Raw genomic sequence first — 20699 nt, 5'->3', positions numbered from 1 at the left:
TTTAAAAGGGACCTCAGGAACCACCTGGGGAGAATCTAGTGTTATTGCTATCCAGGTGAGTGGTTGGGGTCCAAAGAATTGACGTGATCTCCCTGAGACTGCAGGGCAGCTGGGCTTCATCATCTTCCCAACACTTCTTCAGAGACTTTTAAACTTAGGCTGCACAGGTCCCCAGGGCCTCACCTCTGCAGCACATTTAGGGTTTCCCTAGCCGCCCTCCCCCTCCTGCTGTGCTCCCCATGGGTGTTCTTGGCTCACAGGGTGTTAGCTTTGCTGGTGTGTCCGTGGCCAGTAAATGCAGGACCTAAGCCTGTATTCTTTGGAAGACTATTGAAGATACCAGGCTCAGGCGCCAGGGATTCCCATGTGTACAGCAGTTTGGGGCAGGGAAGTAGGACAGTGAAATCATCCTCACAGGATTAATGAGATTATACACCAGGCTTTAGGGAGAATTCTAGTTAGACATTGACCAGAGTGGGTTGGTGTACTTTTGAACTGCTTCCCTGAAACTGCTAACTAATCAAGAATCAGGTAGCATGCTGATGCTGACCACCTGCTCCCCCAACTTGTTGCTACAGGTAAAATCCCTGACAGTGGATCTTTTTCCCAAGAATTGCTTAAGGTGTTCTTCAGATCCTCAATTCCAGCAGAATGGCTGACACCAACTGGCATGGGTGAACCCAGAGAGAGGCCGGGAATTTTTAAAAAATTAACTTACTTAGAGAACAAGCAGTTGTCAGTGAAACGCTGGTGCACTGTAGACTTCAGACATAAAAACAGCAGCCATCACTGACTTCTGGCAAATTCAGGTAAAACAACAAACATCCAAACTTCCAGATATTCTGTTGGGGGAAGTTGCCAAAGACATTGGCTGCCGTAGTCAACTTTACCATCTTCGATAAGAAAATGTTCCTCTACACCATGTAAAAGATTTTATTAAGTACCCCCTTGCCTACACTGTTTTGCATTTAGTATGTTTTCATTACGTATTTGATAGGAGTGAGAGAAAGGACACAGGTGGGCCCCTCAGAACAGAGCATTTAATTGAGTATATTCAGAGCATATTTTGAGTGTGAACCTCCCTAACAACATACCTTTTAACAGTGATTCAGGGGACGGATTCAGCTTTTATGGGGTCTGAAGTTTGTACAGTTTCAAGAGCCCTCTTTAGAGGAAAAAAATACAAAGTCACAAAAGAAAAGAATGCCTGTGACCACTTTGATGCCATGTGACAGAGGAGGAATGTGATAGAAGGAAAAACCAAATGGAAAAAGACAGTGGTCTCAGCTGACTGTAGTGACTAGATCTTACTTTTGCAAAATTTACAAAATTCTGTGAAAGCTTATGTCCAAGTGGACCTATTACTAAGCTCCATCACAGGAGCCTGTCCAACTGAAGGGGCCTGAAGTGTATGCGTCATTAGCTTCACAGTCTTTCCTGCAGCTATCATGGATGGAAACTAAATACCAGAGCACAAGGGAAACTGCAGAGGTATCTCCAGGTAGCTAAACTGCAGAGTCCATGAGGGAAGATAACAGCATGTGGTAGGGCACAGTCAGGACAGCGACAGCATGTGGAGCACTGACAGACGGGGCCCCCATGCCCACTGGGCAAGACCAAGAGTGGACAGGACACCTAATGTAGGTGGAATCACATACAGTGAATGGAGAAACAGCCTTGTAAAATATCGGGGCTGTGCAGAGGGGCATTAAATGATGTTGATATATTATTTCATTTAATCTTCCCATTCCCAGAGGGACATTGTATGATAATCCTGAATTTCCAAATGAGAAGACTGAGGTAAAGAGAGGTTGGTTTGCTTAAGTAGGAAGCTTACAGCCAGGGCTTTTTTATTTCCAGGCTTCCATTGCCTCTCACACTTGGCGGCCTGTCAAAGTCAAGTTAGTGCATGAACCTCAGTGACACAGAACTGAGAAACAAGGTCACCTATTTGAAGTTTACCTACTTGTATGTGGTTTGTTCTCTGATCATTCCAATGCTATGGTGAAGTACTCTTTGAAATATTTGCAATCAGAGACAGATCGGATGTGTTACAGCTAGGTTCCAACTATTATAGATCATCAGCATTTTCCAAGTATAAAACCAGAAGGTTGTACATATTAAGAAATGCTGAAGGAACAAAGTATGTTTGGCTTCCTGCATGATACGCATTTGTGAACTTTTACAACAAAAAGCCTAATTTTTCTTCCAGTAAAGAAAAAAAAAAGCTTTTTTTTTTTAAAGACAGAGTCACCCAGGCTGGAGTGCAATGGTGAGATCTCGGCTCACTACAACATCTGCCTCCCAAGTTCAAGGAATTCTCCTGCCTCAGCCTCCTGAGTCGCTGGGCTTACAGGTGTACACCACCATGCCTGGCTAATTTTTTTGTATTTTTAGTAGAGATGGGGTTTCACCATGTTGGCCAGGCTGGTCTCAAATTCCTGGCCTCAGGTGATCCACCTGCCTCAGCCTCCCAAAGTGCTGGAATTACAGGCATGAGCCACTGCACCCTGCCCCAGTAAAGAAAATTTTTTCCTTTTGAATTAAAAATACTTTAATCAAGGTTGATGGATGCAAAATCAACATATAAAATCAATCTCTTTTATGCCAGCAATATACAGTCAGAAAATAGAATTATTAGAAACTTCTCATTTCTAATTATAATGGAAATTTACATGTAAGAATATAACAAAAAACATGTACAACCTTTATGGAGAAACTTATACTTCATTAAAAGATATTAATGATGACCCAAGTACATGGAGAGAGATAATCCATGATAACAGATAGAAGAGTCAATACCAGAAAAAAGAGTGAATTTTCCCCAACTTAATCTAAAAATTCAACCCCTTCCAGTTGAAAGCATAATAGGCAGTTTCAGTAGAATCAGTGGGGGATGTGGGCTCCTAGGTTTCTGGTCAGCAGCAGAAATGTGGTTTCAGCCTGAGCAGTGAAAGCAGAAAGTGCAGGCTTGTGGGCTCCCAACCCAGTCATGGTAGTGGCTTCCTGATCCCTAGGTAACTTCTCCATTTTGTTCCACCAGTTTTTCCTGCACTTTTATAACTAACTATGCATGAAATTCCTCTCTGTTTGAATTATTTCCGGTGGTTTCTGTTTTCCTGACTAGACATTGACTGATACAGTCACACATATGTAGATGTCATGATCTGAAAATTCATATGTTGAAGCCCTACCCCCCATCAATGTGATGGTATTGGAAGATGGGGCTTTGTGGAGGTAATTAGAGTTAGATGAGGTCCTGAGGGTGGGGCCCTTGTACAGGATTATGCCCTTATGATAAGAGACACACCAGAGAGCTTGCTGTCTCTCCACATCTGTGCACACAAAGAAATGGTCCCGTGAGCACACAGTGAGATAGCAGCCAACTAAAAGTCAAGAGAAAAAGCCCTGGAATAAAACCTACTTTTCTGCCACATGAATGTTGGACTTCCCAGCCTCTAGAGCTGTAAGAAATACATTTCTGTTGTTTACGCTGACCAGTTTGTGGTATTTTTTGAATAGCAGCCCAAACTGACAAAGACAGTGGGCAATAAAAATGTAAAGAAATGCCTCAACATTCATATGTTGAAATCTCAACCCTCAGAATGCAACCATATATGGAGTTGAGGTCTTCAAACGGTGATTAAGTTAAAATGAGGTCATTGGAGTGGAGCCCTAATCCAATATGACAGATGGTCTTAAAAGAAGAGGGAAAGATACCAGCCAGGGGTGTGTATACACAAACAGATGACCATGTTAAAAGACAGCAGGAGGGCAACCAGCTGTTAGCCAGAGAGGTGTCAGAGGAAACCAACCGTGCCAACACCATGATCTGGAACTTCCAGCCTTCAGAACTATGAAGAAATAATTTCTCTTGTTTAAGCCACTCAGTCTGTGGTATTTTGCTATGATCACCTAAGCAAACTAACAGAATATAAAAGTAAAGTCAAGAAAGTGTTGCCAGGCCTGGTGTCTCACATCTGTGTAATCCCAGCACTTTGGGAGGCTGAGACGGGTGGATTACCTGAGCTCAGGAGTTTGAGACTAGCCTGAGCAACATGGTGAAATCCTGTCAAAAAATACAAATCCTACAAAGAAATACAAAAATTAGCTGGACATGATGGCAGGTGCCTGCAGTCCCAGCTACTCGGGAGGTTGAGGTGGGAGGATTGCTTGAGTTCAGGAGGCGGAAGATGCAGTAAGCCCACTGCATCCCAGCCTGGGGATAGAGCCAGACCTTGTCTCAAAAAAGGAAAGAAAGCAAGAATCAAATGTTAACTAAGAGGAAGAGCTTTAATGGCAGTAGAAAAATAGGCTGAGGGAAAAGAAAAAAGAGACAAAATAAGAAATGAGAGAAAAGCTCAAGAAAAGTCTTCCTCCTTTTTCTCCATAAACTCCTATATATGTTATTTTCTTTTATAAAGGGAGAAAAGTTTTTGGCTTTATTTTTCCTTTGTTAATGGAAAGACCAAGTGAAGAACTAAGCAATTACCCAGGGAACTAAAGTCATATAAAAAGTCAATAATTCAGGTTAAATCCCTCCTTTTTTTCCCCTTGGCAATGCTTCTTAAACTCACAACATCTATATAACTGCCTTCTTTTACTTGCCTCTGCAGATAATGCTAATATTTCACCAATTCAAATGCAGGATATAAGACATACCACCCTATAGCAAAATCTCAAGAGCAACAACAACAAAAAATGAACTTATGATGAAACCACAGTAAGGAAAAACCCAAAACCTATGGGAAACTGACTGTAAATCTGAAATGCATTCTTCCACAGATAAGAATAATTTTCCACAGATAAGAAGATGACATAATTTGCAGTTGAAGTGTCCAGGATATTAATGTTTTTGAAAAATTTTGAAAGACTATGGTTTCAAGTAGAGTTGGGAAAAAATGTATAGTAAAAAAACAAAAGAGTAAAGTCTTCATGTAAATTATTTTTTTAAAGGCAAGAATACTTACAAACATTTTTACACTGGCAACAAATCCAGATGGTGCTTAAAGTCAGTTTCCTGGATGATCTGACAACTGAAAAAGGTTGCAGTGGGTTAAAAAGTCACGGCCTCTCTGGGCTGTAAAGGAGACTTATAGGGAGAATTTGGTAACTTTGGGACAATAAGGACACCAGACTAGAAAGCTCACTCTTGGACACTGGCAGGTAAGTGTCCCTTATCTGGACCAAACACAAGCACGACTGTCTGCACATTCAAGCCTTCTTGGCTCAAGGTTCTGGGAAGCAAGACATCATTTTCGTAGCTCTGATTTTTTTATGGTTTAATTGTGAAGGTAAGCATTTTTTGAGAGGGCATTTCTGAATAGCACTTGTTTTTAGAGCTATGATTTTCATAAGAGGGGAAAAAATATCAGAAATAGAATCTGCAAGGAGCTTTGTCAAAAGAAAAGCATTCTCACATGCCCCCTTCTTTTGGGAAGCCGTGGAGGGGTGGCACTGGTGGGATAGAAATAGGTGAACTCCCTCCGGCATGCATGGTAGGGAGTGGTGGGGAAAGGTTGAGAATCAACGACATAGAAAAGCAAATGCGGAAAAATAGTTTTGCAGCAATAAGAAAGCAGTTTTTAAAAATGAGAATTTTCATCTTAGTTTTTATTTCTTTTATAACATGTTTGCTTTAAAATTTTCTTACAAAATTTATTAAAAAGACCTATAAACAACATATGGGAGATGAGAATAAGATTCCTCTAATACAAAGGCATTAGGGTAAATAATATTGCAGGTGCTAGACAGCACGCATGGCACATTTATTCACCCAAGACCAGAATCCCTGGGGGTCATCGCTTCTGGTTTTTCCAGCCCACTATTATTAGTTGTGGGAAGTCGTTTGCTTGAATTGCTTTCATTCTCTGACTCCAGTTTTGCAGCCTCCTCCCAAGTAGTTGCCAGCTGTTTCCCAAGGGTTTCCGGAAGCTTTAGTGTTAACACTCCACTCAGGAAGGCCATAGTCCCAACAAACAGCTAGAAGGAATTAAAAATAATGATAAGTGACACATCAAGAAAGGAACACACCCTTCGGAGAACAGAATTTCCTAACTGTTTTCAGAGGGTAATGCAATTGAATTTGACATAACAGTTGTCACTGTGATTACTCAGTGAGACCTTTGGTTACTTGTGCTGGACTTCGAGTTCTTTTCGTCACCAATGAGGCTTAATCTCATCACTCACTCATTCATTCATTCATGAGCCAACGTGGAGCGCCTACTCAATTGCCAGCTACTGTCTGCATTATTACTCCTGAAGGCGCTGTCCTAGGAGCTGTGGTCACAATGAAAAAAAGACCCTTGCCCCATCTTTCCAGACCCCAGAGTCTTGTGGAGGAGACAAGCAACTGAGCCCTGGGTTAGGACATGCCACGCATGTCTTAGTCAACCCTGTCCCTGCCTCAATAATCAGTACACTATCAGAGTTCAGTAAATGATAGGGAATGAATGAATGAAAACAGGTTTCAATCAACTGGAATCTATGGAATTTGGGGGAAGCTAACCAGAGGCAGTGAAAACAAATTGCCACTTTATGGGGGAGGGATCCATATAATTTCCTATACAGTTCGGTATGATTTCTTTATTTTCCAGGTTTTGACACATAAAAGGCAGCCTTTTAGACTAGCGCCAAGGCATTTGCTTTTAAAAATGCAGATCATATTAAAAATTAAAGTCTGCATATCTATTCTCTGTTTATCATCATGAAGATGCTGGGTGGTTTTTATTAACAGAGCTAAATCTCATGCAATCTGTAAAAACACAATCCATCCTTACTTAATTTAAACTCCATTAGCAAAATATATTTGCTGGAAAGACCCTATAAAAATAAATTAAGGTATGGCTTTTCTCATAAATCTACACGCTTGGTATGTTTATAGCATCTGAGAATGAGAATCATAAAATACATAGAGCAAATGTGAAGCGATGCCAGATCACATCCATAACAGATGAGACTTGGGAAGGCAGTCTTTTATTTTGTTTTGCAGAGCACTGATAACCTAATTCTTAGAAATATATGAGTAAGCTTAACCCAGAAGCAGTAGCGGAATTACAAGTGACATTCCAAAGGAATTTAAAAGACGTTTTCTGGTCTCTCAAGACATGGCAAGTATATCCAATGATCTAGAAACCCCAGAAGAGCCCTAAGTCAGGGTCTGAAAAACACTGAGTAAGTCTAAAAGCAAAATAGAATCAAATGGAAGATCCAGAACAGAATGGAATTTTTCTTCTTAGCTTGGTAGTAAGACTAGTCAGGCAGTAAACAAATCAGACCTCTCCACCTCCTCCTCACTCCTGCTCCCCTGACAGCTCCCCACAAGCCCACAAACCCCAAACCAAACACTGAAATAAGTCCCCCCTTTCCCACCCCTCCCTCCTCCGGCCAGGCAGACCCTTTCACGCTCTCCAGACCCTATCACCTCTCACCTCCTCCTCAGAGATCTCCCTCCATCCATGGTCCAACCTCCTTCTCACAGATTTTTGACCTTTTCCTTTTTGCTGGCTATTTTCCCTCAACAAGAAGTTCTCAAAGGGCCAGGCATGGTGGCTCATGCCTATAATCCCAGCATTTCGGGAGGCTTGAGGTGGTGGATCACCTGAGGTCAAGAGTTTGAGACCAGCCTGGCCAACATGGTGAAACGCCGTCTCTACTAAAATTACAAAATTAGCTGAGTGAGGTGGCCCATGCCTGTAATCCCAGCTACTTGGGAGGCTGAGGCACAAGAATCGCTAGAACCCAGGAGGCAGAGGTTGCCGTGAGCCAAGATCCCGCCACTGCACTCCAGCCTGGGCGACAAGAGCGAAACTCTGTCTCAAAAAAAAAAAAAAAAAACAGTTCTCAAAGGTTGGGTGCAGTGGTTTACACTTGTAATCCCAGCACTTTGGGAGGCTAAGTCTGGCGGATCTCTTGAAGTCAGGAGTTCGAGACCAACCTGGACAACATGGTGAAACTCTCTACGAAAAATACAAAAATTAGCCAGGTGTGGTGGCATGTGCCTGTGGTCCTAGCTACTTGGGAGGCTGAGGTGGGAGAATCGCTTGAGCCCAGGAGGCAGAGGTTGCAGTGAGCTAAGATTGCGCCACTGCACTGCAACCTCAGTGACAGAGACCTGGTCTCAAAAAAATAAAAATAAAAATAAAAAAGTAAGGAAAAAGAAATGTTCTTGACCCATTTATAATCTCCATATGCATATTGCCTGGGTACTTGGCACCTGCTACCTGTGTGGCCTTGGACAAGTTACTTAACCTCTCTGCTCCTCAGAGTCCTTTTCTGTAAAATGGATGAAAGGATAGTATCTGTCGCAAATGACTGTTGAGAGGATGAAATTAAATGCAAGCTCTCATTACTCTGTGTGTGTGTGTGTGTATATATATACGCAACATATATATATATGCGGTGTATATATACACACAACATATATATATGCGGTGTATATATATATGCAACATATATATGCGGTGTATATATATATGCAACATATATATGCAGTGTGTATATATATATTCTTAGCTTGGTAGTAAGACTAATCAGGCAGTCAGGTTCAAGTGATTCTTCTGCCTCAGCCTCCTGAGTAGCTGGGACTACAGGCACATACCACCACACCTGGCTAATTGTTGTATTTTTAGTAGAGATGGGGTGTCACCATATTGGCCAGGCTAGTCTCGAACTCCTGACCTTGTGATCTGCCCGCCTCGGCCTCCCAAAGTGCTGGGATTACAGGTGTGAGCCACCGCTCCTGCCTTACTGCTATGATACACTGAAAAACAAGATGTTTCTTAATGTTCCATGATTACCACTGTTGTATCTTTTAAATCACCACACCTGGCATTTCCCCGCTCCAGCCCTTCTCTTCGGGGCTGGTGATGATTTGCTCTCCTGCTCTTCCCACCAGACTGGACGTCCCTCAAGACAGGCTATTTCTTTCATCTGCTCCTTCGCACCTAGCAGGGTGGCTAGTTCAAAACCAACACTCAGTCAACGTTTGCCAAATGAGTTAATGAACACACAAAAAGCTAATTAACGTGTCCACCTTTTTTAGATTACTAGAAAATAATGCTTGATAATAAAAGCATCAGAACGAGTGATTTTTCATGTGCCTCTTTTCAAAAGAGAAAATATAAACATCTTCCATGTTTATATGAAACACTGGCTCCCCAGGCAGTTTGACATCCATAAACAAGTTTAATGGGAAATTTGATTTTTTTTTTTTGACTCATTACAAACAATAGGCAATACTCGTCAGATCCAAAGGAAGCACATTCACAGACTACTCCCACAAATGTACACCACACCTTGCGGCCAGAGACTGTCTTAGAGAAGGAACGGGCTACTCAGGGCCAGGCTGGACAAGGAGCTGACTGCTCTGTGCTCGTTTTTGTATAGATTGTTTGTTGGACCTTGTGTAAAAGGCAAGGGAGCATGGTATTTGGGTTCAAATCCCAGCTCTGTCACCTTTAAGGTGTGTGACCCTGGGCTAATAATTACTTTCTGTCCATCAGTCTCCTCATCTGTAAAATGAAGAGAATAACAGCATCTGCATTACATGAAGACTAATTTTTGTAAAGCACTTTAAAAAAGAGCTTGTGTAGCCAGGGCATGGTGCTTTATGACTGTAATTCCAGCACTTTGGGAGGCCGAGATGGGCTGATCACCTGAGGTCAGGAGTTCGAGACCAGCTTGGCCAACATAGTGAAACCCCGTCTCTACTAAAAAATATTTAAAAAATGAGCCAGCCTTGGTGGCACATGCCTGTAATCCCCCCTTCTTGGGAGGCTGAGGCAGGAGAATCGCTTGACCCGGGAGGTAGAGGTTGCAGTGAGCCGAGATCAGACCACTGTACTCCTGCCTGGTCGACAGAGCAAGACTCTGTCTCAGAAAAATAATAAAAATAAAAGGAGCTTGTTTAAATATCTGTTAAATAAAATTAGAGATCCCTTCTAAGTCCGTAGTCCTTAATTGAGCCTTAAAGATATCCATTAAAAAATATTTATTTGGTTTTATTTTTGGTAATTAGCTTTTATAAATTTATCTATTTTATATTTGCATGTTTCAACTGATTATTTTAATAAACACTTTTCCATTTTATCTTTTTAAAAAAAATAAATAAGGAAAACAAGTGCTAGCACAAAGGAGATTCTTCTAGAAAAGTTCATGACCTAAAAAGGGTGGTAGACTCTCCCAAAACACCTCCCACACAGCCCATATGGTTTCTTAACCTCAGAGTCAGCCTGAGAAAGAGGCTGGGCTCTAACACCCCAATGGCACATCCAAGCGCTTTACTGAGCGCCAGCTCCGGGGACGCGGGAGACACTCATGCCAAGTCAGTGATTCCGGAAGAGCAGTATGTGTACCTGCTGTGTGTACAAGGCAGCTCCGGGGGATGCCAAGCACTGTTTTATTACTTGTGAGATTATGTTGGCCTCTTTCAGAAAAACACATAATTAGCATAACACCCATGACCTCACTGATATTATTGTTTAGGACAAACCTAATTTCCAAAAGTCAATCTATTTGATCTAAAATAGTAGGTGAATAACAGCATGGGTGGCACACAAGCTGAGAGAAACACTCGGCTAGGGCCAGCTGTGGGGATGCAAAATGTCCTGCTCTGCAAAGCACAACAGCCTGACTGGGGTGATGAAGACACACGTGCAAATGATAAAGCCACACTGCGACAGCAACTGTGAAAGAGGCACCCACTGAATGCTGTACGGACACACTTGAGAAAAGGAGAGGCGGGGTCACTAGATCTGGGTGGCCTCCTGGAAAGAGGATACCTGGAAGGCTACTTAACAGAAAACACGAGAGAGAAGTGCTCTTTTTGGAGGGGTCGTTTGGGCAGTGGCATGGAAGGGGAGGAGGTGGGACAGAGAGGAGAGGGGAACTCTTGCAGTGGGGGTGAGTGTGGAGAGGAGGGGAAGCTGCATGAGGAACAGAATAGGGGAGCTGGGCAAGGGGTCAGTCAGGAAAGGACCTGGATAGCGCTTAGTTTGGACTTTTATTCTGACGCTGACAGGGGCACTGGGTCATGGCCGTGGTGCCTTCTATGCTACCCAGACGGGGTGGGGGATGAAGAGCAAGGAGAAGACTGGTAGGCACTGGAGCCAGGCATGCAGGGGTGGTTTTGAAGGAGAATGTGAGGATTTGGTGATGAAAGAACAGGATGAATAAGAAGCCGATGCCACAGTGTCATGCTTGAAGCCACTGACCTATCCTTAACCAAAAGTGGGAGACAGGTGTCACTGGCCAGTTCTGCTTGGGAGACATTGAGTTTGTGGTGAGACGTCCAGGGAGAATGTCCATGAGGTTGGAGGAAACCCGTGCCTGGAGCCGGGAGGAGAGGGGGCAGGGAGGAGGCCGGGAGGAAATCCTGCAGACTGAGTCTATCTAAGGGGCAATCAGAAAAGAGACAGGAGGCACTGGAGGGGAGGGAGAGGGAGGGTCTGCGGGCTGGCAAGTCACACCTGCCCTCCACCCATCCCGAATCTTCTTCCTGAGCAGAAGAGTCCACCAGGTGCAGCAGTGCTCACGTGCCTTCCCGGCCTCTCAGCCCCTACCTGAGGATCTGCAAACTAAGTGTCCCTGCTCTTACTCTTTGAAGCCAGGCAAATGGCTCACACTGCTGGAGCCAGAAACGGAGCCCCTCAGGTTCGGGTCAACCGAGAACCGTGGGTTCCTAACCCTCTCCATTAGACACCACAGAATCTTTTTGGAGCAGGCAGCCCCCAGAATTTGCCTTGCCCAGCAGGAACTCAGTGGAAACACAGAGGCAAGGCCAGGCCAGGGGGTGGGGACAGGCCTGGCTTCCAGGGAAGGGTGAAGACACGCCCTTTTGTGGCAGGCAGAGTTGTAATGAACAGCTCAGCGGTGGTGGAAGGCCACCAACAGCCAATCACAAAGCAGCCACCACCCTACTCACCGACTGGCGAGCTGTTGGTAAGGGGGTTGTTTCTACAAACCCCGTTAGGAAATGATGTACTGGCTTTTGATAAATAACAACAGAGAAGTCGCTAATAGGCAATTAGAAACTGCCTCGGTGTCGCCTCGGGAAGGGTCTGCAAACTGAAGCGCACCTGTGGTATGAAGATCCAAACGCTGCTGAGGTCCACGGAGAACGGCGCCAGGATGCTGGCCAGGCGACATACCATGCTGCCGCTTCCCACAGCCAGCGACCTGGAAACAGAGGAGAGAGGCCGAGACGAGTAAGGCGCAAGTGACCCGGGATTGAGGGACCTGCTTTCTGCAGCTCCTTTCCCACCCTCCCCAACGAGGATAAGGGCGGTCAGGCACCGCATTACAACGTTTTGGTCAACCTCGGCGGCCCAGTGAGATTATAATAGCACATTTTAACTCGACTTTTTCTATCTTTCAATACGTTTAGATACACAAATACCACTGTGTTAGACTGCATGCAGTATTCAGTGCAGTAACATGCTGTGGAGGGTCACAGCCGAGGAGGAATAAGCTGTGCCACGCAGCCTGGGTGTGTCGCAGGCTGAGCCATCGAGGTTTGTGTAAGTTCACTCTATGATGTTCTTCTGACAACCACGAAATCACCAAAGGATGCATTTCGCAGAACGTATGCCCGTCATTAGGCAACATATGACCATAAAAAAATGTAAGCTTGAAAACAATTTTACTGAAATTTTTCAAAAATCACAATACCTACATTGTGTGAAACAGTGGTGTATACAAGCGTGCACATAATTCAAGACAATTCAAGACAAAAAAAGGTAGGAGTGCGGAGGTAAGCCATTCTTCATCTGCTGTGCAGGTGAGGCCCTTATGTGTATTGATCCAGCCTAACATTGAGAATAATAAGGTCTTCTACAGCAGGAATTTGTTTCAGGTAGGGAGTGGGAATTTGAGAGAACAAAGTGTCGTATACCTGTGGACTACTCTATTTCAATTTTTTAGAGTCAAGGAATATCTTAATGTGCTTTTCTTTAAAGGTTACTTAAGGAAAACGTATAGAATGTTAGTAAGGAAAGACTGTCCTTTTATGTGAGTAAGTATCTCTACAAATTAATGGTGCCTCATCTTTTCTGGGTCACACACATTTATAAAGAACGGATAAAAAGTATGGCATTCTTCTGAGAAAGAAATCATACATAAGTAAAGTTTTGCATGCAGTGTTAGGGTGTTTAGGGAGCTCATAGAGTTGGTTAAAGATTTCCTGTATTAAATATTTACATATAGGATTTTTTTGAGGTCATGTACCTGAGGTTGTAAACCAACAACCAAGCCAACAAAAAAGATCTTAAAAAATACTACAACATTCATAATTGCAATGCACATTGACATTATTTGATTGGATTGTCATCGTTTTAGCGTATAACATGCATTCACTCAGCACATGCGTGTCGAGAGTCTAATATGTGCCAGGCACTGCATGGATCTGGTCCAATCTGAATTTTGAACTGGGAAAATCTGCAGCTTTTCCTGGCTGAGCAGAAATCCACCTGAGAGGCCAGAAGGGTCCCATAGGACATGCCAAAGATATTCTCCCTGATTTAGAGCGACTTCTTCCCTGGGTCAGGCACAAGGGAGCCAAAGCCACAACGTAAGTTTGCAATTATGCAACTTCACTCTCTATTGCATTCAACTAGTCTCCACCATTGTCAACCTGTAAGCGCTAGAATGTAATCTGTTATTCTGCCTGTCTGCTACTGTACATCTGCACAGGGCTGCCACTTTCACAATATGATCTGAGAAGAGTCCACGCAGCCCTTACCCCAAAATACCTTCTTCCCCTCTGCTACTAAAGCTCTACTGCTAGCAACTCATCCCTTGCTAATGTTAAGCACTGTCTCCCATAAAAATTCTCATGTATTTCACTGGATATCCAAAAGGGCCAAAAGATGTGGATCTGAGTTCTGATGGGTCACTGACTAGCCAGGTGCCTTTGACCATGACCCTAATCTTGTGTGAATCCCAGTTCCACAACCTGTAAAATGGACAGAAGATGTATTTATTATTAGACTGCTCTCCCAAGCACTCTGGGTTACCTAGAGGGGAAGTAGGGAGGAAGAAGAAAAACTCTACTCTCAGACAACTTGGCTAATAGACAATTACGTAGGGAGTTATTCCTCTGCTATTCTATACCGCTGGTCACATATTAGTCTGATAAACTTTTTTTCTTAGATATATGTGTGTACCTATCTATCTATCCATTCTTCCATCCATCCATCCATCCATCCATCCATCCATCCATCCATCCATCTAGATATCCATTAATCTATCTACAGCCAACACAAATGTACTTACCCATCCTGGTCCACAGGGCTGCCTGCCCTAGCATTTCAGCAGGCAGGTGTGCGGGCATGGAAAATTCCTAGGGAACGATTTATGCTATCTCTTGACTAATGGATTTTCCAGGTCCTACATCCCTCCTGCTTGTGGAGACAAGGAGGAGGCATCTCTGGGCTGGTGTTATATGGACTTATCCCTACAGAAAGTCACTTGCCTTTCACACTTGTAACACATGACAAATAATATACTCCTAAAAGGGATGAACCCACTAGCTGAGCAGTTACATTTTTTTTAAAGTTTCCTGTGAAACACCTTAATATCTTGTTTGTTTATTTGTAGCCATTAAGATTGGGTCTTTAACAGGCTAAGAAATTATCCAAGCTCACTAACAAATTTTTTCCCTTAGAAAATGAAAACTTCTATTGATAAAGCAGGTGTTAGGAAAATGCCACTTGGAGGATTTAAGGGAGGACTGCAGATAGGAAACTGTTATGGAATTTCACAGAGGGAGATCTGTGGGACAAGCATCTCTTGGCAGCAGTGTGACCCTAATCACTATTTACACTTTAAAATACAGGATCATTTTGAAAAAAAGAGTCAAAAAGTCTGATGGGCCGGGCGCAGTGGCTCACACCTGTAATCCTAGCACTTTGGGAGGCCAAGGAGGGTGGATCACTTGAGGTCAGGAGTTCGAGACCAGCCTGGCCAACATAGTGAAACTCTGTCTCTACTGAAAATACAAAAATTAGCCAGGCATGGTGGTGTACACCTGCAATCCCAGCTACTCAGGAGGCTGAGGCAGGAGAATCACTTGAACCTGGGAGGTAGACGTTGCAGTGAGCCAAGATCACACCATTGCACTCCAACCTGGGCAACAGAGTGAGACTCTGTCTCAAAAAAAAAATCCAATGGAGAATCAGAGAAAGGATCCTTTCCCTTTATAGCTGGGGTCCCAGCTGTGTGTCTTGCACCAGGTACTTGATCTCCCTGCTCTCAGCTGTCTTATCTAGACACAGGGCTGCAACAAGAACTGTGGTTTACAAAGGATGCACTGTTAAGGCCTGGAAGTTCTGCTGCAGCCCCCTGGAGCAAGAAGGCAGGGCACTGGGGGGATTCCAGGTACCCAACAGAGCTTCCATAAAGGACCTCTGTCCTCTTCACCACATAAAGAGTTTCCAAGTAAAATGTGTTTGGAAAAGCTTTTTAAAAGCCTGAAAGTTCCTGAGGTTCCTAGATCAGTGGGAATCACATCAGACATTCCCAAAGAGGTGGAGTGGAAACTTGAAGTCACCTGCAGACTTGTTAAAAATCCTGAGTCTCGGCCAGGCGCGGTGGCTCACGCCTGTAATCCCAACACTTTGGGAGGCCAAGGCTGGTGGATCACGAGGTCAGGAGTTCGAGACCAACCTGACCAACATGGTGAAACCCCGTCCCTATTGAAAATACAAAAATTAGCAGGGTGTAGTGGTGTGCACCTGTAATCCCAGCTACCCTGGAGGCTGAGGCAAGAGAATTGCTTGAACCCGGAAGGCACAGCTTGCAGTGAGCCGAGATTACACCACTGTACTCCAGCCTGGGCGACAGAAGGAGACTCCATCTCGAAAAAAGGAAAAAAAAAAAAATCCCGAGTCTCATTCTTGGATTGATCCAGCAGGTCTGGTGTAAGGACCCAAGACTGGTATTTTTTATGAAATGCCTCAATGACTCTGATGAGCTGCCAGCTTTGAGAACCTCCAGATGAGGTAATCTCAGGGAGCCAATGATTACTGGTGTTATGGGCTGAGTTGTGCCTCCCAAAGTTCAAGTGTTGAAGTCTCAACCCCTTGTACTTTATGATGTAACGGCATTTGTAGATAAGGTATCTAAAGAGGTGATTAAGTTAAAATAAGGCTGTTAGGGTGGGGCCCTAATCCAATATGACTGGTGTCTTACACGAAGAGGGAGGGACATCAGTGGTGCACACAGAGGTAAGACCCCTTGGGGACATAGCAAGAGGGTGCCACCTGAAGACCTTGGAGAGAGGCCTCAGGAGGATCCAAACCTGCCGACACCTTGTTCTTGGACTTCCAGCCTCCAGTACTATAAGAAAATAAATTTCTATTGTTTAAGCCACCCAGCCTGTGGTATTTTGTTACAGCAGCCCACGCAGACTAACACAATTGGCATCAGAACATGGAGAGACACATCCTGAGAAATTAGTTTTGAGTCAATACAGAGACTCAGTGGAAGTCTATGGTACTTGAAACTTAAAATGTTTTTGGAATAATAGAGTGATATTTCAAAATAATTTGTTTAATATCCTCGCTAATATGGTACAAAGCCTCAGACTAAAAATTAGTATCAGCATGTCATTTTCCCATCTCAGAGATCCAGGTAACGTCTATGAAAAAGAAGCGTTTACATTTAAAGGCCAAATACAATGAAATGACACACAAGTGAAAGATAACAGGAAAACAACCAGAAAATAATTCATCATTACCTTACAATGGTTGGATACAGCTCAGCTGTATAAAGATAAATGAGGCCAAACGCTGCCCCAATGGCAAATTTTCCAACCATAGCTGCCACCACACCCAAAATATAATGTTTCTGAAAAAAATTTAGCAGAATAGATCATCACAAGTAATATTTTTAAAGGAAAATATAAAATCTTTAAAATCACTACTTAAAACATTCTAATTCCTTCAGTATTTTTTCAGAACAATGAAGAGCCTTATTTTTCTGTTTGAATATATTAAACTCTACTCACAGTCTGAGAAAGCTTTTCATCTTTATGAAATGTAGAGGAAAGTTTTAGTGTCTCTCCTCCCCATCCACTTTGGAGGGTTTGAACTGTGATAAAAGCCAGTTGGGAAGACTGTTTTGGAAGGAGACACGCCCAGATAGTGCTGGTGGCACCAAGAATTTCCCCACTCCTTCTGGAACTGATCCAGCAGAATGAATCAAGGAGCCATACAAACAAATTGTGGGCCGGGCCCAGTGGCTCACACCTGTAATCCCAGCACTAGGAGGCTAAGGCAGGAGAATCACTTGAGGCCAAGAGTTTTAGGCCAGCCAGGGCAACATAGCAAGACCCCATTTCTACAGAAAAACAAAAAAATTAGCTGTGTGTGATGGTACATGCCTATGGTCCCAGCTACTGGAGAAGCTAAGGCAGGAGGATCATTTGAGCCCAGGAGTTCGAGATTACGGAGAGCTATAATCACAACACTGCACTTCAGCTTGGGTAACAGAGTGAGATCTTGTACCTATTTAATCTATTTACTTTAGAAAAAAACAAATAAACAAATTGTGTCCTTTGTGGCAGTAATCCCTGGCTTATAAATTATCTTCAGAAAATAATTTGAAAGTGGCAACTGAACTATTAGTACAGACTTTTTGTTCATTTGTTTCTTTGTGGCTGATACATTCCTCAACAGCAAAACCTTTATATCCACCTGGGTTTTTACTCTCCCTAACATGTTCCACTTCCAAAGGTAACTAACAAATACACCCTGTATTCTGAAATCTCCCTCCTCCCCCATCTGCCAGCTGGACGCTGAGACCCAGGGTGGCCTTGGGGCTGATGTGTTAAGGACGGCAGTGCCTCTGTCAGTCTGCATCCCTGAATGACTCCATGGACCCAAACACCCACTCACCACTCCCGCTTTGGCCAACTAGGTACAAATACATGGAACTTTCTATGAGCAGGTAACAAACATCCTTTATGTTAAGTCACTGAGATGCTGGGATGCCTCTATTAAAGAGCTAATGTCACCTTAATTACAATTGTAAATTAAATTAATTAACAATTATTAATTAAATTAATATTTGTATTGTGTCGACCTTATCATTTGGGGAAAAATTTATTGGAAGGGAGATATTTGTGGTTGTGGGTTAATGCTCTATTTCTAGAAATCTCCTCTTTTTCATCGTCCCTTTTACTGTAGAACTCAAAGGTTCTGGTGTTCCCCAACTCTTCACCAACTTAAAGGCAGCTGTCATCTACTCAACTACTATTAACTGCAAACTACTTTTTTATTTATTTATTTTTTTTGAGACGGAGTCTCGCTCTGTCGCCCAGGCTGGAGTGCAGTGGCGCGATCTCGGCTCACTGCAAGCTCCGCCTCCCGGGTTCACGCCATTCTCCTGCCTCAGCCTCCCAAGTAGCTGGGACTACAGGCGCCCACAACTGCGCCCGGCTAATTTTTTGTATTTTTAGTAGAGACAGGGTTTCACCGTGGTCTCGATCTCCTGACCTTGTGATCCGCCCGCCTCGGCCTCCCAAAGTGCTGGGATTACAGGCGTGAGCCACCGCGCCCGGCTGCAAACTACTTTTTTAAAGGTGTGGATGAAGTTCCCTCGAATTAGCAGAGACCTCCTTGTCCTGAGTAGTTTTATTGCATTCAGTTAGTTGGTATCAATCGCCTGGAAATTTCGTTACATAAAATATTTGGCTCACCGATCCTAATCATTAAGTAAAGTGCTACTATAAAAGGAAGTCACTCGTTAGCTTAAATGAAATTTCAAACGATATGCAAAACTTAAAATGCTCTGCTCTAAATGTTGATATACTATTGCTTAATGATTATATAATCACAGGGGAACATTAAATATTTTAAGTACTGTTATAGTGACATTTTCCAAATCAAGAATTAAAATACAGGTCTGAAAACATCTTTTTTCGGAAGAGGGGAAGCACTTCTGGATGCAAGAGGTATTTTGCGAGGATGCAGTTTGCCAAAATATAGGAATGTGAAAGTCACTTCAGGAATTTCTTGGTAGTGTTTCTCACTAAGAAACTGTTTTTCAAAACAAGCTCCTTGGGGTGTGTATGCATACCAGACACTGGAAACTACTAATCTCCTGCAATGAAAAACAGTGTATTGAAACTCTAACAGTCATGAATATCTGACTCATATCCTTTAGATGTCTCCATGGCTGCCTCCCTCATTGAGGGTTCTGATCACATGTCACCTCCTCTGAGAGGCACACCATCCTCGACCACCCTAGACAAAAGAGTACACACGGGTCCCATATGCCCTCTTGTTACACTGATGGAAACTGGCTGCGCTGTGTGTTCCCAGCACCCGGCACATAAAAGATGGTGGATAAATGTTTGTTGAATGAATAAATGAGTGAATGTTCAGTATGATGATGCTGGAAAGTGTGATCGACTTTCCTCACACATGATTATTTCATTTACAAAATACAACACTGGTCATCTCTGGGAATTGGGATTATGAACTTTATATTTTTTATTTTTTGAGATGAGGTCTCACTCTGTCATCCAGGCTGGAGTACAGTGGTGTGATCAGAGCTCACTGCAGCCTTGAATTCCTGAACTCAAGCCATCCTCCTACCCTCAACCTCTTGAGTTGTTGGGATTGTAAGTGTGAGTAATTGCACCCAGGTTAGGTTTTTTTTGTTTTGTTTTGTTTTTACGTGTTTCTCCTTAAATTTTCTAAAATGAACATATATTACTTATATAACAGAAAGAGAAAGAGAATGTTTTAAAGAAAACATATTTTTAAATATTATATACTCTGTCCAAATCATACTCTGAATTGACCTTCATACTTAACTGTAATAAGCTAAATTCTTCCCATCAAACTGTCACAGTATAACTAACAATTCCCTAAATAAAACAGAAGATAACTCACGTGGGGGATCACCATAACGACACCACAGGTCAGCGCGCTGCAGAAAAGAGAGGAGGCCAGGACTGTTCTCCTCCCGACCTTGTCCATGGCGATGCACACGAAGGTGTAGGCGGGAATTTCCACTACACCTGTCATTGAGCAAGCAGCCCTCTATAAGGTTAGGCACCCGACTGCATAAGGGGACCCCGCCTTCTAACCCACTACCCAAAAGGCATGAGCAGCCCTCTCCTCACTTCCAGGGCCTTTAGAAACTCTCTAAGGATCCCTGCGAGGCAGCCAGCCCTGCCACTTTTAAACTCACTGCAGTGGAGATGAGTGTTTCCTGTGAAATGCTCTAATGCTCATAATCCTCCTCGCACCTGCAAATGGCACAAAACCAGAGCCCAAATTCCCACCAGGCCCAAACCATCTCAGGAGATAAAAACTTGTTCAAAAATTTCACAGCAGAGAACTATTGAGCAGAAGCACCCATCTGCAACAATACTAGTGGGAAGTGTACTGACGTGAAAAATCCAGAATGGTAGATAATATAAAACCATGTGTGTTTGTCTTTGGAAACATTTTTGTATTTATGAGATTGCCCAGTTTTTTGAGAATTTATGTCTTTGGCAAAAGTAAAAAACTATGTCACGAAGATCTAAACTTCTAGCCTTCCTAAGCTTCCACAGCCACACTCCACACACCTACCATTGGCCACTCTGTTCTAGGGATACTGCACCATCTCAAATTGTCATAGAGCATGAGTTTGAAGTTAAGACAAGCTCTTTCTATAAACTTGTTAATTTGCTTCAAAAAAAAAAA

At 43.2% G+C, this 20699-nt stretch overlaps 1 protein-coding gene across 2 annotated transcripts in view; it reads right to left on the bottom strand.

Moving 5' to 3' along the window:
- Positions 1 to 5582: 5582 nt before the first annotated feature.
- The window catches only part of SLC22A16 (solute carrier family 22 (organic cation/carnitine transporter), member 16), a 59206-nt gene continuing 44089 nt past the window's right edge, over positions 5583 to 20699 (bottom strand). The window contains exons 6-8 of one of the 2 annotated variants that reach the window (XM_011970640.1): positions 16736 to 16845; positions 12078 to 12177; positions 5583 to 5982 (exon numbers count right to left, since the gene is read on the bottom strand). In XM_011970640.1, coding sequence (XP_011826030.1) covers positions 5773 to 5982; positions 12078 to 12177; positions 16736 to 16845 — 420 coding nt within the window. In that variant the 3' untranslated portion in view covers positions 5583 to 5772. The remainder of the gene's footprint in view (positions 5983 to 12077; positions 12178 to 16735; positions 16846 to 20699) is intronic. The other variant, XM_011970641.1, reaches the window with a different exon arrangement.

The sequence above is a fragment of the Mandrillus leucophaeus genome, unplaced genomic scaffold (genome assembly GCF_000951045.1).
Source record: "Mandrillus leucophaeus isolate KB7577 unplaced genomic scaffold, Mleu.le_1.0 Scaffold96, whole genome shotgun sequence".
NCBI lineage: Eukaryota > Metazoa > Chordata > Mammalia > Primates > Cercopithecidae > Mandrillus > Mandrillus leucophaeus.
Note: the sequence above shows the minus strand (reverse complement) of the source record. Positions and strands in the feature narration are given on the sequence as shown.